Here is a 26,672-nt window from a genome sequence, read left to right as displayed (position 1 = left end):
CCACACAAGGGGTTATTGGGTTGTTATTTGTTAAGCATTTTTACCAGCCTTCTTAGTGATGTGGTGGCCTAGAGGTGGCGCTCTCCCCTCACAATCAGGAGGCTGTGAGCTCAATCCTAGGCGGAGGGAGATAATTCTCTCTCTAGGCACACTGAGAATATATCTGCTGATTATAACTCCATACTGGCAACAGGGAAGGGCATCTGGCCAGTAAAAACTCAGTTCTATTCCGTTGCCCAGCCTCCACCACACAAGGGGTTATGGGGTTGGTTACTTTGTTAAGCATTTTTACAGCCTTCTTAGTGATGTGCTGGCCTAGAGGTGGCGCTCTCCCCTCACAATCAGGAGGCTGTGAGCTCGATCCTAGGCGGAGGGAGATAATTCTCTCTCTAGGCACACTGAGAATATATCTGCTGATTATAACTCCATACTGGCAACAGGGAAGGGCATCTGGCCAGTAAAAACTCAGTTTCTATTCCGTTGCCCGTCTCCAACACACAAGGGGTTATGGGGTTGTTACTTTGTTAAGCATTTTTACAGCCTTCTTAGTGATGTGCTGGCCTAGAGGTGCGCTCTCCCCTCACAATCAGGAGGCTGTGAGCTCGATCCTAGGCAGAGGGAGATTATTCTCTCTCTAGGCACACTGAGAATATATCTGCTGATTATAACTCCATACTGGCAACAGGGAAGGGCATCTGGCCAGTAAAAACTCAGTTCTATTCCGTTGCCCGTCTCCAACACACAAGGGGTTATGGGGTTGTTACTTTGTTAAGCATTTTTACAGCCTTCTTAGTGATGTGCTGGCCTAGAGGTGGCGCTCTCCCCTCACAATCAGGAGGCTGTGAGCTCGATCCTAGGCGGAGGGAGATAATTCTCTCTCTGGCACACTGAGAATATATCTGCTGAATATAACTCCATACTGGCAACAGGGAAGGGCATCTGGCCAGTAAAAACTCAATTCTATTCGTTGCCCAGCCTCCACCACACAAGGGGTTATGGGGTTGTTACTTTGTTAAGCATTTTTACAGCCTTCTTAGTGATGTGCTGGCCTAGAGGTGGCGCTCTCCCCTCACAATCAGAAGGCTGTGAGCTTGATCCTAGGCGGAGGGAGATTATTCTCTCTCTAGGCACACTGAGAATATATCTGCTGATTATAACTCCATACTGGCAACAGGGAAGGGCATCTGGCCAGTAAAAACTCAGTTCTATTCTGTTGCCCAGCCTCCACCACACAAGGGGTTATGGGGTTGTTACTTTGTTAAGCATTTTTACAGCCTTCTTAGTGATGTGCTGGCCTAGAGGTGGCGCTCTCCCCTCACAATCAGGAGGCTGTGAGCTCGATCCTAGGCGGAGGGAGATAATTCTCTCTCTGGGCACACTGAGAATATATCTGCTGATATAACTCCATACTGGCAACAGGGAAGGGCATCTGGCCAGTAAAAACTCAATTCTATTCCGTTGCCCAGCCTCCACCACACAAGGGGTTATGGGGTTGTTACTTTGTTAAGCATTTTTACAGCCTTCTTAGTGATGTGCTTGGCCTAGAGGTGGCGCTCTCCCCTCACAATCAGAAGGCTGTGAGCTCGATCCTAGGCGGAGGGAGATTATTCTCTCTCTAGGCACACTGAGAATATATCTGCTGATTATAACTCCATACTGGCAACAGGGAAGGGCATCTGGCCAGTAAAAACTCAGTTCTATTCCGTTGCCCAGCCTCCACCACACAAGGGGTTATGGGGTTGTTACTTTGTTAAGCATTTTTTTTTACTACCCGGTTCGGTCGAACCGGCCCAAACCGGTAGCATTTCCCCCGCCCCTGCCCTGACCCCAGATCTGATCTTTGACCTATCCTACCCTTGGAGATCTACAAAAGGGCCTTGAATATCTGTGCCCCTTTTCCTGAATTCCTGAGATCTTCCGAATACAACTTCTTAAACTTCTGGATTCTCATTTACAATCACCATTTCTGAATGTTCCTTTAAAGCAAGCATGGGCAGATCTGGAATAAGGATCCTGGGGGAAAATTTTTTTGGCACCCAGGAAGGTATGAATAAAAGACTTTAAAAATAAAAGGCTGAGTATGTCGAATCAATTAGTGTCACAGTCCCTGCACCCTTAAAACCCCACACTTTGACGAGGCCGATTCTTGAGGTCTCGTCACTCTCTGGATCTGGATCCAGCTTCTCCCAGCTGCTCCCTGAAAAATCCACACAGCATCCGTCACCGAGATGTTGTAAAGAAAATAAAAGATGTTCCTTTCTTTTCTCACCAGGGGGAGCCCTCTGAATGCTAATGGGCCAAAATCCCAGTCAAGAGCTTAGGTACCTATTAAGCAGCCTCTGAGAAGGAAGGAAGGAAGGAAGGAAGGAAGGAAGGAAGGAAGGAAGGAAAGGAAGGAAGGAAGGAAGGAAGGAAGGAAGGAAGGAAGGAAGGAAGGAAGGAAGGAAGGAAGGAGAAAATAGGATGGGAGGGAGGGAGGAAGGAAAGAGAAAATAGGATGAATGGGAAGGGAAGGTGGGAGGGAGAGAGGGATGGATGGACGGGCAGAGGAAAAGGAGGAGGGAAGGGGGAGCATGAGAAAGGAGGGGGGAAGGAAGGAAAGGAGGGAGGGAGGGAAGGAAAGGAAGGAAGGTAAAGAGGAGCACGATAGAGGAAGAAGGAAGAAAAGAACAGGGAGGAAGGGAGGGAAGGGAGCTAAAGAGCACGATAAAGAGGAAGAAGGAAAGAAGGAAAAGAGGAGCATGGGAAAGGAAGGAAGGAACATGGAGGGAGGGAAGGTAAAGAGCACGATAAAGAGGAAGAAGGAAGGAAGGAAGGAAGGAACAGGGAGGGAGGAAAGGTAAAGAGCATGATAAAGAGGAAGAAAGGAGGGAGGGGGGAGCATGAGAAAGGGGAAAGGGAGGGAGGGAGGGAAGGAAGGAAGATATAAAGAGGAGCACGATACAAAGGAAGGAAGAAAAGAACAAGGAGGAAGGGAGGGAAGGAAGGAAGGTAAAGAGCATGAAAAAGGCAGAAAGGAGGAAGGAAAGAGCAGGGAGGGAGGAAAGAGGGATGAAGGGAGAGAAGGAAGGAAGGTAAAAGGGAGCACGATAAAGAGAAAGGAAGGAGAGAAAAAAAGGGAGAAGGAAGAAAGGAACCAGACCATCTGGCCAGAGTGGGGATATCCCCCTTTTAATATGCACCAAATCCAGCTGCCCCCCTCCCCAAACACAGAGAGAGGAGGGTCCAGGAAGCTTCTCCCAAGAGATGCATCCATCCCAGCAAGTCTTTTGCTACCTTGCCACCTTCCTCATCAAGAGGTGAGAACACCTGGGATGCGGAAGCTGCAGCCCCCCCCCTTCTATCTGGGGAGATCAAGCTTGGGGAAGGTGGTCTCTGAGACCCCCTGGTCCCCCTTCGCCCATAGAACTGCTATAATTTGATTCGGTCTGTCCTCCTCCTCCTTCCTTTCACTGTCTCTACTCACCATGCAGCCCAATCATGGCCTCCAAGATTAAAACCCTTTCTGCTAAAATCTTCAAAGCCTCTCGGAGCTGGTGTAAACCCTCCCCCTGCGGACGAAAGAGACAGACACAGCCGTGAAAGGGAGGCACGCACACGGGTGTGCAAGGGTGGGGAAGCAGGGGAGGGGTGGAGAGAGAAAGGAGACCCAGGGCCCCACATTTCCTTTCCTAGATCAGGGGTGAAATTCAGCAGGTTCTGACAGGTTGTGGAGAACCGGTAGCGGAAATTTGGAGTAGTTTGGAGAACCGGCAAATACTACCTCTGGCTGGCTTTTGCAGTATCCTTCCCCCTGGAGTGGAGAGGGAATGGGGATTTTGCAGTATCCTTCCCTGGAGTGGGGAGGGAATGGGGATTTTGCAGTATCCTTCCCCCTGGAGTCGGGAGAGAATGGAGATTTTACAGTATCCTTTCCCCAGGAGTGGGGAGGGAATGGGGATTTTGCAGTATCCTCTTCCTGGAGTGGGGAGGGAATGGAGATTTTGCAGTATCCTTCCCCTGCCACGCCCACCAATCCACACCACGCCCACAGAACTGGTAGTAAAAATTGAATTTCACCACTGTTCTAGATGGTCCCAACTTTCTCGCAGGCATCCCGAACCACTAAACGCTTGGTGTGTGTGTGTGTGAGAGAGTGAGTCAGTCAGTGTGTGCGTGCATGCGTGCGTGTCTGTGTGTGTGAATGCAATTATTATTCACCGGCAAGTCAGTTGTTCATCCTTCATGCAGAGTTTTTCTGACGGGAGGAAGCTTCCATGCAGAGAAAGAAGAACCGGCTAATGCAGGATTTCGGGGGAATCAATGGGATAAACATGGGGAGCCAGCATGCTGTCCAAGAGAAGGGGAGGAGAGAAAGGGGGTGCATTTCTGCATTCCATCCTCCGGTGCCTGCAAACACCCCCCTCCCCACCTCGAAATATTACAGGGTTAGGAGTTGGGAGTCATCCACACCAATCCTCGGTCCGGTAGTGCAAGAAGCTTGCCGCGACCACGTACCATGGCCCAGCCACAACGGGTTAATTGGTGATTATGAACGAATTCATTTGTGATTCATGCTTTACGGGGGGGGGTTGGTTTCAAAGAGCTCCAGAGGTCATCTAAACTAGCTTTTCCTGACCACCTTCTCCTTGGCTGAGCTGTGATTGACACCTCCACCCCACCCCCCAAATGAGTTAAGGAGCCCCATTTACCTGTATCTTATTGCTGTCGTTAAAAGTTGCTGGGTCAGAAGGAAGAGCAGGGAATAGTTTAAAAAGTAATATTAAACTACGGTAAGGCAAAGGTAAAAGTTTCCCACTCACACATATGTGCTAGTCGTTCCTGACTCTAGGGGGCGTTGGTGATCATCTCCGTTTCAAAGCCGAAGAGCCCAGCGCTGTCCGAAGACGTCTCCGTGGTCATATGGCCTGCATGACTCAACGCCAAAGGGCCACAGAACGCTGTTCCCTTCCCACCAAAAGTGGTACCTATTTTTCTACTTGCATTTCTTTACATGCTTCCGAACGGCTCAGGTGTCCATTTAGTAACTGTTTGAAGTTATAACGGCACTGGAAAAAGTGACTTTTCATGCTTATGACCGTTGCAGCCTATCTGTGGTCACCTGATTTATGTTCAGATGCTTGACCCCTGACTCACACTTATGACGGTTGCAGTGTCCTGGGGGATCACAGGATCCCGTTGCGACTTTCCGACAAGCCAAGTCCGTGGGGAAGACAGATTCATTTAACAACCGGGTGGCTAACTTCACAGCTGTGGCAAGAGAGGTCATAAAATGGGGCAAGACTCACAACCAATGTCTCGCTTAACCACAGAAATTTGGGGCTCAATAATAGTTGGTGAGCCGAGGACTACCTGTATGCTGAATTCTTAATTCTCTATAGGGGTTCTCTGAAGTAATCCTCAACTTGCCTCCAGAAGTTGTGAATGCCCCAACACTGGAAGTCTTTAAGAAGATGTTGGCTAGCCATTTGTCTGAAGCGGTGTAGGGTTTCCTGCCTAGGCAGGGGGTTGGACTAGAAGACCTCCAAGGTCCCTTCCAACTCTGCTATTGTATTGTATTGGATAACTCATGTCCACAAATGTGAGCTAGAATTCCCATTGCTAAGGAAGGGGTTTGCTAAAGTGAGCCATGCCTAATTTGAACACATTTTCTTTTGCCTTTTTCACTCTTTTTCTCAACGCTCCACCTGATTTTTTTTATATGCATCGCATTATCAATCCATCAGAATAGAGCTGGAAGGGACTTCCTCCTCCTCCTCCTCCTCTCCCGCTCCCTTGTAGCACTGATGATGTTACCTAGTTGGGTCATATAATGTCTGCAAGAAATAACCAAGCTCAGAGAGCACCAAGGACCCCCCCCCCCCAGTCCTTCTCCTTCTCTTCCTCCTCTTCTTCTCCCTCCTCCACCCCCAGCTCCCTTCTAGCACTGATGATGTTACCTAGTTGGGTCACGAAACGTCTGCACAAAAATAACCCAGCTCAGAGAGCACCAAGGACCCCACAGTTATCTTCCTCCTCCTCCTCCTCCTCCTCCTCCTCCTCCTCCTTCCTCCTTCTTTTCCTCCTCCTCCTCCTCCTCCACCACCACCACCACGACCACCTCCTCCTCCTTCTACTCCCTGCAAGCTTCACTCTCTTCTATCACTGATGATGTTCCCTAGTTGGGTCTTGAAACGTCTGCAAAGAAACCACCAAGCTCAGAGAGCATCAAGGACCCCGCAGTCTTCCTCCTCCTCCTCCTCCTCCTCCTCCTCCTCCTCCTCCTCCTCCTCCTCCTCCTCCTCCTCCTCCCTGCAACCCACACTCCCTTCTAGCACTGATGATGTTCCCTAGTTGGGTCTTGAAACGTCTGCAAAGAAACCACCAAGCTCAGAGAGCACCAAGGACCCCACAGCCTTTTTCCTCCTCCTCCTCTTCCTCCTCCTCCTTTTTCCTCCTGCTCCCTCCCTCCCTCCTCCTCCTCCTCCTCCTCTCTGTAATCTCCCTTCCCTTCTAGCACTGATGATGTTCCCTAGTTGGGTCATGAGAAGTCTGCAAGAAAACAAGCAAACTCAGAGAGCACCAAGGGCCCCACAGTTCTCCTCCTCCTCCCCCTCCCCCTCCTCCTCCTCTCTGCAAATCCCACTCCCTTCTAGCACTGATGATGTTACCTAGTTGGGTCACAAAACGCCTGCAATATAATAACCCAGCTCAGAGAGCACCAAGGACTCCACAGTCCTCCTCCTCCTCTTCCTCCTCTTCTTCTCCCTCCTCCTCCTCCTCCTCCCCCAACTCCCTTCTAGCACTGATGATGTTACCTAGTTGGGTCACGAAACGCCTGCAAGAAAATGACCCAGCTCAGAGAGCACCAAGGACTCCACAGTCCTCCTCCTCCTCTTCCTCCTCTTCTTCTCCCTCCTCCTCCTCCTCCTCCCCCAGCTCCCTTCTAGCACTGATGATGTTACCTAGTTGGGTCACGAAACGTCTGCAAAAAAACACCATCAAGCTCAGTGAGCACCAACCCTCAGCTACAAATATTCTCTTCTCTATTTAGTATGTTTCCCCCCCACCCCACCCCAAATATACCATCTCCCCAGATGCTGCTCTTTTCAGACGTAAGGTTGCCTGAACACTTTCAAATAAAAACTAGAAAGGTGGGATAAAAATTTTGGGGGGGAGAGCTGACGATCACGCAACCGTTCCGCCTTTTCATCATCGGACTGACTCTCTTTTGGATGGCAGCGGAATCCTTGTTCTTGGGCAGGTGGGACAGATGGTTTTAAGAGACCGGGGTGGGAGTGGGATGGGTTGTCCCCTCGGGACGAGGCGCAAAGAGAGAAGAGCTATGGAGGAGGGAGGAAAAGGGGAGCCTCACCCAGAACCTACCCAGGATCCCTTCTCGCCTGGGTCCCCCTTGAGACCTGCTTCCCCCTGCAAGAAACCAAAATTAGATGTTAAGGCGGGACTAGAACTCACCGTCTCCTAGTGATTGGCCCAAAGCCATGCAACTGACTTTCATGCCTAAGGCGGGACTAGAACTCACCGTCTCCTAGTGATTGGCCCAAAGCCATGCAACTGACTTTCATGCCTAAGGCGGGACTAGAACTCACCGTCTCCTAGTGATTGGCCCAAAGCCATGCAACTGACTATCATGCCTAAGGCGGGACTAGAACTCACCGTCTCCTAGTGATTGGCCCAAAGCCATGCAACTGACTATTATGCCTAAGGCGGGACTAGAACTCATCGTCTCCTAGTGATTGGCCCAAAGTCATGTAACTGACTATCATGCTTAAGGCGGGACTAGAACTCATTGTCTCCTAGTGATTGGCCCAAAGTCATGTAACTGACTATTATGCCTAAGGCGGGACTAGAACTCACCGTCTCCTAGTGATTGGCCCAAAGCCATGTAACTGACTTTCATGCCTAAGGCGGGACTAGAACTCACCGTCTCCTAGTGATTGGCCCAAAGCCATGTAACTGACTATCATGCTTAAGGTGGGACTAGAACTCACCGTCTCCTAGTGATTGGCCCAAAGCCATGTAACTGACTTTCATGCCTAAGGCGGGACTAGAACTCACCGTCTCCTAGTGATTGGCCCAAAGCCATGTAACTGACTATCATGCCTAAGGTGGGACTAGAACTCACCGTCTCCTAGTGATTTGCCCAAAGTCATATAACTGACTATCATGCCTAAGGCGGGACTAGAACTCACCGTCTCCTAGTGATTGGCCCAAAGTCATGTAACTGACTATTATGCCTAAGGCGGGACTAGAACTCATCGTCTCCTAGTGATTGGCCCAAAGTCATGTAACTGACTATCATGCTTAAGGCGGGACTAGAACTCACTGTCTCCTAGTGATTGGCCCAAAGTTATGTAACTGACTATTATGCCTAAGGCGGGACTAGAACTCACTGTCTCCTAGTGATTGGCCCAAAGTCATATAACTGACTATCATGCCTAAGGCGGGACTAGAACTCACCGTCTCCTAGTGATTGGCCCAAAGCCATGTAACTGACTATTATGCCTAAGGCGGGACTAGAACTCACTGTCTCCTAGTGATTGGCCCAAAGTCATGTAACTGACTATCATGCCTAAGGCGGGACTAGAACTCACCGTGTCCTGCTGATTGGCTCAAGATCACCCAGCAAGCTTTCATGGCTAAGGTTGGACTAGAACTCACAATCTCCCACTTCCCAGCCTGGGGCCTTAAGCACTACACCAAATTGCCAACCTGGGCCAATTCCACCCTAGCTAATGGGGCAAAGCAAATGTCCCACTTAACCACAGAAATTGGAGCTCAGTGACGGTCGCAAGTCGAAAATTACCTAAACTAGATATCACAACAGCCTTGAAGGAGACGCATGGACCAAGATGCTACATGGAGTCAGTGGTTCATTTGGGCGTCAGGAAGGGAAACCATCTGATGCGACCTCCCCATCCTTGTTCCAGGGGTACATGGCTTGGATCCCCCAACATCCCCAGGCAGCCAACGTGGAAACTCACCTTCTCTCCTTTCTGTCCAAGGGTACCCGGGGCACCGTCAGCGCCTGGCGTTCCTGGAATTCCCTGGAAGAAACCAGCACCCCATCTCAAACCAGGTTCCGGTGGTGGAATTCCATCCTTCTTCCCGAAGGGAATTCCTCCCCAGTTCCCCAAATTACAGTACTGTTGTTGTGATGAAGAAGAAAGACGCCCAAGCAGGAAGAAGCTTAATGGGAAGGCACTCCGAACAGCTTGTGAGAGCTCCCTTTTTATTGTCATAAAACAGTTTACCTGGCAGAAACTGATTCATTTTATCAAAGGACATTTTGTACCGATTGGATTAGCTAGACAGAGTCCAAATTATGGTTGAGAAGGTTAATAAACAGCTTATGTTTTCCTGCTTCAAGTGATGGCATGTGCCTACATGCCCACACTTATTAAGGAAGGATGATCATTGTTCTGAGTTGCATTCCTGAGGCTTCATACTTATTAATAGCAATAGCAATAGCAGTTAGACTTATATACCGCTTCATAGGGCTTTCAACCCTCTCTAAGCGGTTTACAGAGTCGGCATATCGCCCCCACAGTCTGGGTCCTCATTTCACCCACCTCGGAAGGATGGAAGGCTGAGTCAACCCTGAGCCGGTGAGATTTGAACCGCCGAGCTGCAGAACTAGCAGTCAGCTATAGCAATAGCAATAGCAGTTAGACTTATATCCCGCTTCATAGGGCTTTCAACCCTCTCTAAGCGGTTTACAGAGTCGGCATATCGCCCCCACAGTCTGGGTCCTCATTTCACCCACCTCGGAAGGATGGAAGGCTGAGTCAACCCTGAGCCGGTGAGATTTGAACCGCCGAGCTGCAGAACTAGCAGTCAGCTATAGCAATAGCAATAGCAGTTAGACTTATATACCGCTTCATAGGGCTTTCAGCCCTCTCTAAGCGGTTTACAGAGTCAGCATATCGCCCCCACAGTCTGGGTCCTCATTTCACCCACCTCGGAAGGATGGAAGGCTGAGTCAACCCTGAGCCGGTGAGATTTGAACCGCCGAGCTGCAGAACTAGCAGTCAGCTGAAGTGGCTGCAAGTACTGCACCCTAACCACTGCGCCACCTCGGCTCGGCTAAGGAAGGATCATTGTGCTGACAGTTGTATTTCTCAACGTGGTTTGCCAGCTATTGAGAAAAGCAATTATCCCCACACAGAACATACTGTATATAGACTGGGTGAAACCAGGTTTAATAGTGGTCACTGGGAGAGGAATCTTGGCGTCTTAGTGAACAACCAACTAAATACGAGCTAGTTGTGCGCGGCGGCAGCCAAAAAGGCCAATGGCCAATCCTAAGTTGCATTAACAGCGGGATACGATCAAGATAATGAGAGGTACTAATATCACTCTACAAAGCCTTAGTAAGGCCACACTTAAAAATATTGCATCTAGTTTTGGTCACCACACTATAAGGATATTGAGACTCTAGAAAGAGTACGGAGAAGAGCAACAAAGATGATTAGGGGACAGGAGGCTAAAATCTATGATGAACGGTTGCAGGAACTGGGCATGGCTAGTCTAGTGAAGAGAAGGACCAGGGGAGACAGGAGATCAGCCTTCCAATATTTGAGGGGCTGCCACAGAGAGGAAGGGGGTCCAGCTACTTTCCAAAGCCTCCGAAGACCAGACGAGGAACATTGGATGGAAACTGATCAAGGAGAGATTCAACCTAGAAATAAGGAGGCATTTTCTGAAGTTGTGGGAGCTTCATCCCTAGAAGCTTTCAAGAAGAGGATTGGACTGCCATCTGTCAGAAATGGTGTAAGGTCTCCTGCTTGGGTGAGGGGTTGGATTAGATGACCTCCAAGGTCCCTTCCAACTCTGTTAATCCCATAATCTAATTTCCTGGGGAGATGGTTGGTCTACTTACGTCACGCCCTGGAGAACCTGGTTTCCCAGCAGGTCCTGGAGGACCTAAAGAGAGAAAGACAGCATATCCTGGTCAGCTCTCTACTTCTGCTGAATGGCTCTTGTAAGAAAAGGGGGCTGAAGAAGACTTCTGGGAATGGAAGTCCACATTTCTTATCCACACCTCTTAAAAGTTCCCAAGGTTGTCAGAGTGCACGCAGTGTGGCTATTTTTTGAGACAACCCAGGAGCCAAATGCAGTAAACAGAGGTTTGCCTTTCAAAGAGTGGTTTATCTACAAGGAATATATACCTACATGTACTAGGCAAAGCCAGGCAATCAATCAGCAACTACAGCACGGAAGCACACATGGAAAGAGAGAGATGCCTTCACAGGACCTCTCTTGTTAAACAGCCTCTTAAAGTGGTAATTTTAACTCTTCTGACTCCTTACTACCATTGCATCATTATTAAAGCATTGTAGTAGCTGGTCAGCTATTAAATCATCATTACCCTGACACCTAATATAATATATTTGCCCAGAAACTAGGTTCCTAGAAAGCTTAGAAAAGGTTTATTGTCCATTATTGTTCAACCAAAAGCCGTTCGACTTTGACAGTCGGTGTTTCCAGACAGGTTGGGATGTGACCATTCTTACCGGTTGGGCCCGGAGGTCCAGCTGGACCAGTTACAGCCGGTTCAGGGAAGGAGTTGGAGAGGAGCAAATCCCCTACGGCATAAGAGAAAAGAAAGGCCTTGAAGAAAATATCATCAAGGACACCCCTGTGTATTCTCTCTCTCTTTCTCATCACTCTTTATCTCCCTCCTCTCACTCCCCTTCTCTCTCTCCCCGCTCTTTCTCTCCTTCTTCTCCTCTTCTTCTTTCTCTCCCTCCCTCTCTCCTCCCTCTTTCCTTTTCTCTCTTCCGCCATCCTTCTCTCCTTCTCTCTCCCCGCTCTCCCTCCCTCTCTCCCCTTTCTCTCTCCCTCTCCTCTCCTTCTCTCTCCTCCCTCTTTCTCTTTCTCTTCCTCCCTCTCTCCTCCTTTCTCTTTCCTTCTTTCTCTCTTCCCCCATCCCTCTCCCCTCTTTCTCGCCTCTCTTCTTTCTTCCCCTCCTCTCCTTCTCTTTCTCCCACTCTCCTCCCTCTTTCTCTTTCCTTCCCTCTCTCCCCCTTTCTCTCTTCTCTCCCTCTCTTCTTTCTCCCCCTCCCCCCTCTCCTCTCTTCCCCTCCTTCTCTCCCCTTTCCTTTTCTCTCATCCTTCATCCTTCTCTCCTCTCTCCCCCTCTCCCTCCCTCTCTCTCCTTTCTCTCTCCTTTCTCTCTCCCTCTCCTCCTTCTCTCTCTCCTCCCTCTTTCTCTTTCCTTCTCTCTTCCTCCTCCCTTTCTCCTTCTCTCTCCCTCTCTCCTTTCTCTTTCCTCCTTTCTCTCTTCCCCCATCCCTCTCCCCTCTTTCTCGCCTCTCTTTTTTCTCCCCCTCCTCTCCTTCTCTTTCTCCCATTCTCTCCTCCCCCTTTCTCTTTCCTTCCCTCTCTCCCCCTTTCTCTCTTCTCCCCCTCTCTTCTTCCCTCTTTCCCTTACTTCTTTCTCCCCCCTCCTCTCTTTCACTCTCTCCCCCTTCTTTCTCTCTCCTTCTCTCTCTCTTCCTCCCTCACTCCCTCTCCCCGCCTCTCTTCTGCTCTCCCTTTCTCCCTCTCTCCATACACAACTGCAGCTAGTCCTTGACTTACACATGACTTATAATATTTATGACCGTTGCAGCCTCCCCATGCTCATGCGATTTATGTTCGGATATTTGGCAATTGGCTCAACTGTGAGATGCGTACACAGCAACTCCCAGCATTTCCCAGCCAGCCTTACTTGGATCTTACCTTGATCTGGGATGGGTGAAATTTGGGGGCCGACTGGAGCTGGTGGCCCCGGAGGTCCTGGAGGGCCAGGAAGACCCTTCTCACCAGGAAAGCCCCTGGCCCCGTCTCGTCCCGGTGGCCCAGGCGGACCTGCGGGGCCTGGAAGAAATAAAGGTAGACAATGGAGAAGGAGGAGCCAAGCAACCATGGAGTCCTGGTGGCGGAGTGCAGAATTGCAGGATGACTCTGCCAACTGCCAGCAATTCGATCCTGACCAGCTCGAGGTTGACTCAGCCTTCTGTCCTTCCGAGGTGGGCAAAACGAGGACCCAGATTATTGGGGGCAAGAGGCTGACTCTGTAAACTGCTTAGAGAGGGCTGGAAAGCACTGTGAAGCGGTATATAAGTCTAAGTGCTCTTCCTTCCTTCCTTCCTTCCTTCCTTCCTTCCTTCCTTCCTTCCTTCCCTTCCCTTCCCTTCCCTTCCCTTCCCTTCCCTTCCTTCTTTCCTTCCTAGTGCTTAGAAAGCAGTATTGCAGGCTAACTCTGCTCACATTGCCAGCAGTTCGATCCTGACCGGCTCGAGGTTGACTCAGCCTTCCATCCTTCCGAGGTGGGTCAAATGAGGACCCAGATTGTTGGAGGTCAAGAGGCTGACTCTGTAAACTGCTTAGAGAGGGCTGTAAAGCACTATGAAGCGGTATACAAGTCTTAAGTGGTATTGCTATTTATTATTATTTCTAAGCGCTATAGTGGGCCACAGCTTTGGGGACCCCAGGCTAATGTTCACCAAGGAAAGGTGGCAAGGTTTTAATCAACCTTCTTTGGTATGCTCAAGATTCTATTGTCAGGGCTCCAAATAGCATCCAAAATTAAATCAGAGTCCGAAGCAAAGCATTCCAATTTATTACGAGAGCCATGTTGGCACATCTGGGAAAACCTGAATGTGAAAGTTTCCCGGTTTCCCCCACCCAGTTGAAAGTTCAAAATCCTGTCCCACCCACACCCACAAGTCCATCACATGGTCCAAAATCCCACTGCCACAAAGACAGATTTCTCCCATCCAGTTCCGGCCAGGATGACCTTGAGTTTCTAAGAAGAATGTTGTTATGGCTACATGTTACCCAACTCCGTATAATTCCCCCTGTGGGCAAAATCGGAAATGCACCCCATAAGAAGCTTGCTTACCCTGTGGTCCAACAAGGCCCTTGACCCCAGGAATGCCTGAAGGGCCCCGGATCCCAGCGTCACCCTTAGGCCCTACAGGGCCCGGCGGTCCTTGGGAAGGCAAATTTCCTGGAACACAGAAAAGAGAGAAGAGGAAACTCTATAAAAATTGTTTAAGATTGTCGATTTGGGGGTTTAACTCAATAGGACCATAACTATAGTTGATGTCCTAGTGGACAACCATTTAAATAGGAGCCAGCCATGTGCAGCAGCTGCCAAAAAAGCCAACACAGTTCTAGGCTGCATAAACAGAGGGATGGAATCAAAATCACGTGAAGGGTTAATACCACTTTATAATGCCTTGGTAAGGCCACACTTGGAATACGGTATCCAGTTTTGGTCCCCACGATAGATAGATAGATAGATGATAGATAGATAGATAGATGATAGATAGATGATAGATAGTTAGATAGATAGATAGATAGATAGATAGATAGATAGATAGATAGATAGATAGATAGATAGATAGATAGATAATAGATAGATAGATGATAGATAGATAATAGATAGATAGATGATAGATAGATAATAGATTGATAGATAATAGATAGATAGATAATAGATAGATAGATAGATAATAGATATATAGATGATAGATAGATGATAGATAGATAAATAGATAGATGATAGATAGATGATAGATAGATAGATAATAGATAGATAGATGATAGATAGATAGATAATAGATAGATAGATAGATATAGATAATAGATAGGTAGATAGATAGATAGATAGATAGATAGATAGATAGATAGATAATAGATAGGTAGATAGAGATGATAGATAGATAGATAATAGATAGATAGGTAGATAGATAGAGATGATAGATAGATAGATGATAGATAGATAGATAGATAGATAGATAGAAAGAAAGAAAGAGAAAGAAAGAAAGAAAGAAAGAAAGAAAGAAAGAAAGAAAGAAAGGGAAAAGATGGACCACAGGGCCATCCAACCGGCCACTCCTAGAGGAGATCAACCCTGACTGCTCCTTAGAAGGCCTGAAGAGGAAACTCAAAGACTTTGGCCACCTAATGAGAAGGAGGAAGGACTCCCTGGAGAAGAGCCTCATGCTGGGAACGATGGAGGGCAGAAGAAGAAGAAGGGGACGGCAGAGAAGGAGGTGGCTGGGTGGAGTCTCCGAAGCAGCCGGCGTGAGCTTCAATGGACTCCAGAGGATGGTAGAGGACAGGAAGGCCTGGAGGAACATTCTCCATGGGGTCGCGATGGGTTGGACACGACTTCGCAACTCACAACATCCACCATGTAATTGATAGCTAATTGAAAGCCGCTGAAGTTTCTCTACACCAGCTTCCCACAGCATCTTTGCTACTAACCGCCTACCTGTGGGGGAAAGCTGCATTGCAAAGCAATTAGGAGGAATTGGGAGGGAAGGGGTTGTAAATTTGATCCAGGTAGCTGGAAGACTATCTGATTGGGGAGGGGGGCTCCCCAATCGGTCATATTCTTGCATTTTGTAGTTGGGGGCATTTTCTTCCTTCTTCGCTGGGCGAGAGGAAGGTCCATCCTCGTCATCCTGTCCAGGGGAAAGCAGAGCAGCCCCCCTCCCCACTTAACCCCCCCCCCACAGGAGCCCTTGCTCATCGCAAGCCCCCTCCCCTCTTCTTCCCTTTGTGCAAAATGGAGCTGGGCAATCAATTTTTTCTCCATGCTTACATGCCAAACCAGAAGCATATGTTGGATCGCGGTGAAGGAAGGAGGGGAGGGGGCCGTGGGGAGTGTGGTGGTGGGGGCAGATAACTCTTTCCAGCTGCAGAAATTGAAACCAGCGCTCTGGTGCAGCCGTCTCCTGTCCCAGCCCCCCACCCCCACCCCCCCAAGCCCTCATACAACCCTGGATCTGGGGAGGGGGGCGGAGCGGGTTGGAGCAGCTGATTCTCTGTGAATCTTGATTCCCCCCCCCATCTCACTTCAGTCCTAGGGGTGAGGGGGCTGGGGAGACAAGGAGGATAGGGATAGGGTAGCTGTTGTTGCAGTTACACACACACAGACACACACACACACACAGTTCCCCAGTGTTGGTTTCAGCCAGCCACCTCTTTGAAAGCAGACCCCTCCCCCCCCACGCTTCTCCCTGGATCCCTTTGAACTTTTCGCTTACTTGCTCTTCATAAGGATACGGTCAGCTTCTGCACCAGAGACAAATTCCTTGCGTGTCCTATCACACTTGGCCAATAAAGAATTCTATTCTATTCTATTCCTTCTTTCATTGTTCTTTCCTTATTCTATTCTATTCCTATTCGTTCATATTTCTATTCTGTTCTGTTCTCTTCCATTCCATTGCATTCTCCTTCCTTCTTTCCTTATTCTAATCTAATCTAATCTATTCTGTTCTGTTTTTCATTCTATTCTATTCTATCCTATCCTATCCTATTCTATTCTTTCATATTTCTATTCTTTTTTGTTCTAATCTCTTCTATTTTCCATTCTATTCTTTCATATTTCCATTCCATTCTATTCTATTCCATTCTCCTTCCTTCTTTCCTTTTTCTATTCTATTCTATTCTTTCATATTTCCATTCTATTCTATTCCGTTCCATTCTCCTTCCTTCTTTCCTTATTCTATTCTATTCTATTCTATTCTATTCTATTCTTTCATATTTCCATTCTATTCTATTCCATTCCATTCTATTCTCCTTCATTCTATTCTATTCTATTCTATTCTATTCTATTCTTTCATATTTCCATTCTATTCTATTCTATTCCATTCCATTCCATTCTCCTTCCTTCTTTCCTTATTCTATTCTATTCTATTCTTTCATATTTCCATTCTATTCTATTCCATTCCATTCCATTCTCCTTCCTTCTTTCCTTATTCTATTCTATTCTATTCTATTCTATTCTATTCTATTCTATTCTTTCATATTTCTATTATGTTTTGTTCTAATCTCTTCTCTTCCTTTCTCTCTTCTATTCCGTGGCTGCCACCTCGACTTTTTTGACCGTACCACGCAGACACCCATTGGAGGCAGCCTTCCTTCTCACTCACTCACTCACCTGTCGACCGTTCTTCTCCGGGTTTCCCTCGCGTGGCCTGAGAGGGCCACAGATTTAAAGGGTCGGGGGCAGCATCGCCCGAGGCGGTCAAGCATCGTCGAGATACAGCCGAAGGACCGGATTCAGGTGCTGTGAAGGTAGCTACCTGGGAGCAAAAACAAGGAACGGATTCAATCAGGCAATTGTCCCCCCCCATTCTGTTCTAACCCTAACCCAGAACCCCTAACCTAACCTAAATCCCGTAATGCTAACCTAAAGCTTTTAACCCTAACCAGTGGGGGGGGGGTTCCTAATTTTTCAATTACCAGTTCGCTCGTGCATGCCTGCGCCCTTGCGATGGTTCCGCGCATGTGCAAAAGCATCCGGGTGGGTGGGCGGAGCCTCCTGCTACCGCTACTACCGGTTCACCCGAACCAGGCCGAACCGGGAGCAACCCGCCTCTAACCCTAACCTAACCCCTAACCCCAAAACCCCTAATCCAGGGGTGAAATCCTCCCGGTTTGGCCCCGTTGTCCTTGGTTCTGCGAACCGGTTATAAGCTTCCGAGGATCGCGCGGCTCAGCTGTGGGCCACGCGATCCTTGGAAGCTTATATTTATAAGCTTTTAAAAACATTTTTAAAAATGCTTTAAAAAGCTAAAAAAATAGTTGAAAGTGAAAAAAAAAAGTTGGCCATGTGCACCAAGTCACATGACCCCCTCCCAACAAGCCACGCCCACACCACGCCCACAGAAACATGGCCATGCTCACCAAGTCACATGACCCCCTCCCACCAAGCCACGCCCATAGAACTGAGGCCACGCCCACCAAGTCACACAACCCCCTCCCACCAAGCCACGCTCACAGAACTGTGGCCATGCCTACCAAGTCACATGATCCCTCCCACCAAGCCATGCCCACAGAACTGTGGCCATGCCCACCGCCACATGATCCCTCCCACCAACCCACGCCCACAGAACCATGGCCATGCCCACTAAGCTACGTGACCCCTCCCACCAAGCCACGCCCACAGAAACATGGCCACGCCCACCAGATCACACGATCCCTCCCACCAAGCCACACCCACAGAACCGTGGCCTTGCCCACTAAGCCACATGACCCCTCCCACCAAGCCACGCCCACAGAACCGGTGGGAGGGGGAATTAGATTTCACCACTGCCCTAATCCGAAACTCCTAACAATCACATACACACTCCGGGAAGAAGCTACAGAGAACAGTGGCCCAAAAACACAATCCCAATGCAGTGGGAGCTCCGAAATATAGTTTCAAATTAAAATGATTGAGAAAGAAAGAAAGAAAGAAAGAAAGAAAGAAGAAAGAAAGAAAGAAAGAAAGAAAGAAAGAAAGAAAGAAAGAAAGAAAGAAAGAAAGAAAAGATAAACCTTGGCTTCCAGGAGATTGACTTTGGCCAAAAGCTCAGAGAATTTGCTGCAGTTGAAACAACCTGCGGAGGTCAAACAGAGAAGAGGTTTTTTTTAAAAAGGAGTTTTCACGTTTTCCTGCACGAGAAAGAAGAATGGATGGATCTTTCAAGCAGGGATGATAGGCTCCAATGGCTCATTGTTATCTATGTATTTCTTTATTTACCATGTTCCCCCCAAAATAAGACCTCAAAAATAATAAGACCCCCCCCCTGGGAAAATAAGGCCAAGTGTTTATTTCAGGGGGGGGGGGAAGAAAATAAGACAAGGTCTTATATTCTTTTGACCCCTGAAATAAGCGCTTGGCCTTAATTTTGGGGAGGTCTTATTTTTGAGGTGCAGGAGGAGGAGGCGAGCGGGGTCACCTCGTGGCTGCTGCTGCGTTGCAATATTTTCATGGAGGGCTTATTTTAGCGTATGCACTCAAAAGCCCCAATTGGGTTTATTATCTGGGGAGGTCTTATTTTCAGGGAAACAGGGCTATATTTTTGATTCTTAATTGTCCATTTTTCTTTCTTTCTTTTCTTTAAATGTTTGTATTAAACAGGTCTTTTTTCCATTTTTTGAAACAAAAATATCATCTTTTCAACATTTCCACATGGTTAAGCCTCCATTTTAGTCTTTTAATCCGTACATGTATACCTTTATATCTATCTATCCATCCATCCACCCACCCACCCACCCACCCACCCACCCACATCTATCTATCTATCTATCTATCTATCTATCTATCTATCTATCTATCTATCTATCTATCTATCTATCTATCTATCTATCTATCTATCTATCTATCTACCTACCTACCTACCTACCTACCTACCTACCTACCTACCTACCATATCTATCTATCTACCATATCTATCTATCTATCTATCTATCTATCTATCTATCTATCTATCTATCTATCTATCTATCTATCTATCTATCTATCTATCTATCTATCTACCATATCTATCTATCTATCTATCTATCTATCTATCTATCTATCTATCTATCTATCTATCTATCTATCTATCAACCTACCTACCTACCTACCTACCTACCTACCTACCATATCTATCTATCTACATATCTATCTATCTATCTATCTATCTATCTATCTATCTATCTATCTATCTATCTATCTATCTATCTATCTATCTATCTATCTATCTATCTATCTATCTAATCTATCTATCTATCTATCTATCTATCTATCTATCTATCTATCTATCTATCTATCTACCTACCTACCTACCTACCTACCTACCTACCTACCTACCTACCTACCTACCTACCTACCTACCTACCTACCTACCTACCTACCTATCTATCTATCTATCTATCTATCTATCTATCTATCAACCTACCTACCTACCTACCTACCTACCTACCTACCTACCTACCTACCATATCTATCTATCTACCATATCTATCTATCTATCTATCTATCTATCTATCTATCTATCTATCTATCTATCTATCTATCTATCTATCTATCTATCTATCTATCTATCTATCTACCATATCTATCTATCTATCTATCTGTCTGTCTGTCTGTCTGTCTGTCTGTCTATCTATCTATCTATCTATCAACCTACCTACCTACCTACCTACCTACCTACCTACCTACCTATCATATCTATCTATCTACCATATCTATCTATCTATCTATCTATCTATCTATCTATCTATCTATCTATCTATCTATCTATCTATCTATCTATCTATCTATCTATCTATCTATCTATCTATCTACCATGTCTATCTATCTACCATATCTATCTACCATATCTATCTACCATATCAATCTATCTATCTATCTATCTATCTATCTATCTATCTATCTATCTATCTATCTATCTATCTATCATCTACCTACCTACCTACCTAGCTATACACATTTTTCATCTACTCATATGGTAACTTATTCTTATATTTCTTCTATACATATTACTCTTTCAATGGACTTATTTCCATACAATACATCTTATATCATTCTATGTACATATATTTCTCTTGTAACTATTATTCTGCACCATTTTATATACAATCTATCTTACATTTCCCCCTCCCTCTTATCAATTATGCAGCTTTATGACTATTTTTTAATTTCTTAAATCTTTTTTTCCCTTTAATGCTTTCTTATCCTTTGCCCCTTTACTCTAGCCATTTGTACCAGAGATTCCATGCTAAGTAATACCCAGATTCTTCTTTGCCTTTTATTTATTTTGTAAGAATTTTTCTTCTATTCCCCCCCCCCCCATTTTTCCATTTTTCTTTCATTCCCCTTTTCAATCTCACGTTTATCCCAGGGAGCAAAATAAGACGCACGACGGGAATGATTCTTTGCAAATGCTCCCAGTTTGTTTGAAATTGGAAAGATAAAACGTCCCTCACCAGAATACGTCGCTGGTCGGGTGGGCAGCCTACTCAGAGCGGGGATTCCCTGTGCAGCACCTGGAGTATCTTGGTAGCTGACGGTCTCTGGGGAGGCGGAAAAACAACAGGAGAAAAGTGAGAAGGAGGTTCCTCCTTCGTGGGAGGAACTTGAATCCGTGGTAGGATTCAAATAATTGAACCACCGGTTCTCTGCCCTAATGACCAGCTGGGTGGGCGTGGCTCGGTGGTCATGTGACTGTGTGGGCGTGGCCAACTCAACGTCACTCACGTCGATGGGCACTTTGCCAGGGTTAACCGGAGAGGCAGTTTCTGTAAGCAGGGCAATAAAGATGAGGCTAGAAACAACACCAGAATGTTTCCTTCCTGCCTTCCTTACAGGATTAGCCCCGTAAAGTGGAAAAAAACAAAAGGAGATTTCTTCCAACAACCGGTTCTCCCAACTGCTTAGAAAGTTAACAACCGGTTCTCCCAAATAGGTGCGAACCGGCTGAATCCCTGGTCCTAAGTCACTTTTTTCTCAACTTATAACAGGGGTGAAATCCTCCCAGTTCAGCATGATTCAGCCGAACCACCGAAGTTTCTATCCTTGGGTTGTAGGACTCTTAAACACAATCACAATCACTCTACGCACACAGGGGAAACATATGACATATGTTTTTCTTTTTCTTATCTTTGTTTCCTAATTCATTGCATCCTTTACACTATTTATGTTTGTTAGGAATATAATTCTAACGGTTGGGTGGCAATATATAAATCATGTAGCAATGCTGTGCCTGTTTCTTTAAAGCATGCTGTAAAATGTGATTGGCTGCTGTTTTCCTCAATCGGCCACAAGAGGGAGCCAGAATGACTGTTAGCTCTCTCTCTGTTCGTTAGATGCTGGGCTGATCTGATCGGAGTGTTTTTGGAAGCTGGCTGTTAGAAAGTGCCGTGAGCTATTGTAAGTTTTGCAACTGCTAGCAAACTTTGTGTACCAGACTGATTATATGGATATTGGACTATGTTATTTGGATTATTCCCTTAACTGAAAGACGTTGATGACTGAATGAATTATCCGTGTATGACTTGGACTGTTTGATGGACTCTGATGCCTCTATTTCCACGAAAGTAAAAGCCGATTTAAACTGCAGTGTCTCTGTATGCTGGTTTGTGTGTTCTCCAACACAACTCTCACAACGCTTCGCTGAATGTACTCGCTCTCCCAACGGGGAGCTTACCTAACAACGTTGTTTGTATTTTATTTTTTGTCGTGGATTGCTCCAGTGAGGCTAAAACCAATCTCATTGTATACATGATGTACAGTGACAATAAAGGCTATACTAGATCAATCTATACCTGCTTCGCAGTTGGTTCCCGAATGCCCAGGGCAACATTTCCACTCCAGAGCTGTGATTGTCTTGTATGCTTGCTTGTACGTCGGTCGGATCACCGTCCTGTAACTGGAGGACAAAACAAGGGCATGCAACTTCAAGGGACAGGAACAACCCTGGGAAACTGTGCCTGGAGGGAGAATTCGGAAGGGAGAGCAGGAACTAAGCATTTAGAGCGGGGGGTCTCTCCGAATGTGGCAATTTTAAGACTTGCGGACTTCAATTCCCAGAATTCCCCAGGAATTATGGGAGTTGAAGTCCACCCATTTTATCATCTATCTATCTATCTATCTATCTATCTATCTATCTATCTATCTATCTATCTATCTATCTATCTATCATCTATCTATCTATCTATCTATCTATCTATCTATCTATCTATCTATCTATCTATCTATTTTATTTATTAGGCTTATATACCGATTCATAGGGCTTTCAGCCCTCTCTAAACGGTTTACAAATTTTTTTTACCAAATTGAGTCAGCAACTTGCCCCCACAGTCCGGGTCCTCATTTCACCCACCTCGGAAGGATGGAAGGCTGAGTCGACCTTGAGCCGGTGAGATTTGAACCGCTGAACTGCAGATCACAGTCAGCTAAAGTGGCCTGCAGTACTGCACCCTAACCACTGTGCCACCTCGCAGCATTTTAAAGCTGCCATGTTTGGAGACACCCCCCCCCCTCCGATATCACAGCAGCCGGCTTTCAACTTGACAACGTCCAAGATGGGGTGGACGTCAAGGTCCAGAATTCCCCCCAAAGTTGGGATCCACGCAACTCGAAGGTGCCAAGTTTGAGACACGCCGATTTAGAGCCACGCAGAGCCGACAAGCATCAGAAAAGACGGAAATCGTCTTAAAAGTAGACACGAGCCACATTTTGGGCAGAAGTTGAACTTTTCATGTTCGTTACTTTTGGCCTCCAGAAAGCCAGTGGGGTCGAGTGGTACAGAGAAAGGTCTGGAGGTGTTTTTCACTCCCACCCCCCCCCTTTAGAGGCTCGTGAACCAAACCCCAAAAGGTACTGAGATACCCATCCTGAGTTCCCCCATCATTTTAAAAGAATCTTGATTCTCTTTTCTATTTCGAATTCTTTTAAAAATATTGTATTTTTTAATTTATTTTTGGGTTGGAATGGGTGAGAAGATAGGCTGGGTTTGGGAGGCGTGAAATTGTTGCCGCCCGCGGAGCTGGCAGCAGATTCAGACAGTGAGGAGGGTTGGGGAGGAACCTGGGCCAGTCCTGGAGTCTGGAGAAGGCTCGGATGAGGGCTCTGTGTCGGAGGCAGAGAGGGGGGGCCAGAGCCGTCTGACAGTTATCAGCTGCCTTCAGAGTCAGACATCAGTGAGGCAGAAGAACAGCTGGAGCCTGTTCCCAGTGTGCCCATGCGGAGAGTTTCCAGACGAAGGGAATGGCTGAAGAACAGGGGTCGACTTGGGAGTAAGGCTACAGGGGGATGGTGAATGGCCCCTCCCAGAGGGAATAAAAGAGGAGCGACAGGGGAGTGGAGTTTGCAGGAGACAATCAGTTCGCTTCATTGGTTCGTGACTCTCCGAGATTCCTTTGCCAAGTTCTGCAGATCTCGGCCTGGCAGCTCTCCAAGCCAGATGAGGTCTGTGACCGTAAATCCTCCTCGAATGACTTTGCCGGATGGGAATGAGCAGAATTCACAGCCAATTAATAAAAGTGGGTTTTGTCGGGACAAGGAGTTTGCTTCAGGCTCTTGGGAAGCCTCGGTCAGAACAGAAATGCCCATCTATCTTCGGAGTCCTCACCTGCCCCCCGAACAGCCCATCGGCCAGCGACAATTTTGGAAAACCCTCTGGAGATAGGTGCCGTTTTGGATGTGGCAGGAAACGGTCTTGGTGACTGAGTAGGAACACCAGTTTCTGAAAAGAGACCACACACACACACACACAAACACAGGATGTCAACAAGGGCAGCCACTCCTCAGGGTTGATTTAATGCTGCTCATGACCGCATCCCCCGAACCCTTTGAAGTTCACTCCGACCCCAGTGGTTTGGCCCTGCGGTGCCCCACGGGTTTCCATCCCCGGGACGAAGTTTGCAAGACTTCAAAAGTAAACCTCAACTTGATTGAAAGGAAGGCGTTGCAATCGTCAAACCACTGGAATGCCAGCCTGGAATCTGGTAAAATTTGGAGTCCGTCAGTAAACACTTAGGACGGGGGTCCTCAAACTTTTTAAACAGGGGGACAATTCACGGTCCCTGGGACATTTGGGGCCCAGGCCAGCTGGGTGGGAAGGGCTAGGTGGTCGTGTGACTAGGTGGTCGTGGCTAATTTAACAATCCATTGAACAAATGTCCACAAATTAAACCTACATTTGTTTCATGCCTGGGGGAGTTTTATTTGTTTTATTTGCATGTTGCTCTTTTGATTTGACTTTTCTTTCTACTAGCTCGTTTTTTCAGCTGTTTAGGAATCTAATGGTCCCCTTCAGGAAACTCAGTTTTGCAGCAATTCTTCTCGGCCCAAGGAGCTTGAGAAATCTCTGTGTGTGTGTGTCTCTCTCTCTCTTCTTTTTCTCTCTCCCTCTTTTGTCTCTCTCTCTCTCTGTCTCCCTCTCTCTGTCTCTCTGTCTCTTTCTGTCTCTGACTCTGTGTGTATGTGTTTGTGTCTGTCTGTCTCTCTTCTTTTTCTCTCTCCCTCTGTCTCTCTCTGTCTCTCTCTTCTTTTTGTCTCTCCCTCTCTCTCTCTGTCTCTCTTTCTGTCTCTGACTCTCTCTCTCTCTGTATCTCTCTCTGTGTCTGTCTGTCTCTCTTCTTTCTCTCTCTCCTCTCTGTCTCTCTTGTCTGTCTGTGTGTGTCTCTCTCTGTCTGTTTGTCTCTCTTCTTTTTCTCTCTCCCTCTCTCTCTTTCTGTCTCTGACTCCCTCTCTCTCTCTATGTCTCTCTCTGTCTGTCTCTCTTCTTTCTCTCTCTCCCTCTGTCTCTCTTTCTGTCTCTCTGTGTCTCTCTCTTCTTTTTGTCTCTCCCTCTCTGTCTCTCTTTCTGTCTCTGTGTCTGTCTGTCTCTCTTCTTTCTCTCCCTCTCTGTCTCTATCTGTCTGCCTCTCTTCCTTTTCTCTCTCCCTCTCCCTCTGTCTCTTTCTCTCTCTCTGTCTCTCTTCTTTCTCTCCCTCCCTCTCTGTCTCTTTCTGTCTCTCTTATTTTTCTCTCTCCCTCTCTGTCTCTCTTTCTGTCTCTCTCTCTCTCTCTGTGTGTGTCTCTTTCTCTGTCTGTCTCTCTTCTTTTCTCTCTCCCTCTCTCTCTTTCTGTCTCTGACTCCCTCTCTCTCTCTGTGTCTCTCTCTCTCTGTCTGTCTCTTCTTTTTCTCTCTCCCTCTCTCCCTCTCTTTCTGTCTCTGTGTGTGTCTCTCTCTCTCTCTCTGTCTGTCTCTCTTATTTTTCTCTCTCCCTCTGTCTCTCTTTCTGTCTCTCTCTCTCTCTGTGTCTCTCTCTGTCTGTCTCTCTTCTTTTTCTCTCTCCCTCTCTATTTCTGTCTCTCCCTCTGTGTCTCTCTCTGTCTGTCTCTCTTATTTTTCTCTCTCCCTCTGTCTCTCTTTCTGTCTCTCTCTCTCTCTGTGTCTCTCTCTGTCTGTCTCTCTTCTTTTTCTCTCTCCCTCTCTCCCTCTGTGTCTCTCTCTGTCTGTCTCTCTTCTTTTCTCTCTCCCTCTCTTTCTGTCTCTGACTCCCTCTCTCTCTCTGTGTCTCTATCTGTCTGTCTCTCATCTTTTTCTCTCTCCCTCTCTGTCTCTCTTTCTGTGTGTGTGTGTGTGTCTCTGTTTGTCTCTCTTATTTTTCTCTCTCCCTCTCTGTCTCTCTTTCTGTCTCTCTCTCTCTCTGTCTCTGTCTGTCTGTCTGTCTTCTTTTTCTCTCTCCCTCTCTCTCTTTCTGTCTCTGACTCTCTCTCTCTCTCTGTGTCTCTCTCTGTCTGTCTGTCTCTCTTCTTTTTCTCTCTCCCTCTCTCTGTCTCTCTGTCTCTCTTTCTGTCTGACTCTCTCCCTCTCTCTCTCTCCCTTTATCTATGTTCCGGAGGTGGGGGAGGAACCATTTTTTTGGCCTACTGGGGGAGGGGGGGCATCTGTGCACCCTATTTTTCCCCTCACCCACCTCCAGAAGCATTTTGCAGGCAAAAAGCAGGGGGTCTTTTCTTTGCTTTTGTTTATATGTTGCTCTGTTGGTTAACTTTTCCTTTTACTTAGATCATTTTTTTTCAGCTGTTTAGGAATCTAGTGGTCCACGTCGTCGGGAAACTCAAGTTTTGCAGCAATTTGTCTCAGCCCCGGAGTGTGATTTTAACACAGCAAAAAGGACCAACAATTAAGGTACAGAGAATTACACGTTTAACTCATTTTGGGTTGAATTAACTCAAATGGAGTTTGTGTCTCAGCCTGACCTATGTCATTTTTATGTCTCTGGCCACCCCCAGCATGCTGACCTGCAACCTTTTGCCCCTGAAAAGGATGATTGCATTCTATGTGATAAGGATGTGCCAGGGATGAACGGTTGCGTGAGAAAGAGGATGCTGGTTAAATAAGCTTTGGTTTGCTTACTGC

The 26,672-nt window shown here is 47.0% G+C and overlaps 1 protein-coding gene across 1 annotated transcript in view; it reads right to left on the bottom strand.

Moving 5' to 3' along the window:
• EMID1 (EMI domain containing 1) overlaps window positions 1–26,672 on the bottom strand; it is a 44,658-nt gene that overhangs the window by 3,967 nt on the left and 14,019 nt on the right. Inside the window, exons 2-12 of the mRNA XM_087705574.1 lie at window positions 23,892–24,005; window positions 22,084–22,187; window positions 20,746–20,832; window positions 18,328–18,389; window positions 16,946–17,090; window positions 13,892–13,999; window positions 12,727–12,864; window positions 11,517–11,588; window positions 10,883–10,926; window positions 8,985–9,047; window positions 7,366–7,410 (exon numbers count right to left, since the gene is read on the bottom strand). Coding sequence (XP_087561700.1) covers window positions 7,366–7,410; window positions 8,985–9,047; window positions 10,883–10,926; window positions 11,517–11,588; window positions 12,727–12,864; window positions 13,892–13,999; window positions 16,946–17,090; window positions 18,328–18,389; window positions 20,746–20,832; window positions 22,084–22,187; window positions 23,892–24,005 — 982 coding nt within the window. The remainder of the gene's footprint in view (window positions 1–7,365; window positions 7,411–8,984; window positions 9,048–10,882; window positions 10,927–11,516; window positions 11,589–12,726; window positions 12,865–13,891; window positions 14,000–16,945; window positions 17,091–18,327; window positions 18,390–20,745; window positions 20,833–22,083; window positions 22,188–23,891; window positions 24,006–26,672) is intronic.

The sequence above is a fragment of the Thamnophis sirtalis genome, unplaced genomic scaffold, assembly GCF_051295495.1.
Source record: "Thamnophis sirtalis isolate CommonGarterSnake01/CBP01778 unplaced genomic scaffold, rThaSir2_p1.2 scaffold_2, whole genome shotgun sequence".
In the NCBI taxonomy this organism is placed as follows: domain Eukaryota; kingdom Metazoa; phylum Chordata; class Lepidosauria; order Squamata; family Natricidae; genus Thamnophis; species Thamnophis sirtalis.
Note: the sequence above shows the minus strand (reverse complement) of the source record. Positions and strands in the feature narration are given on the sequence as shown.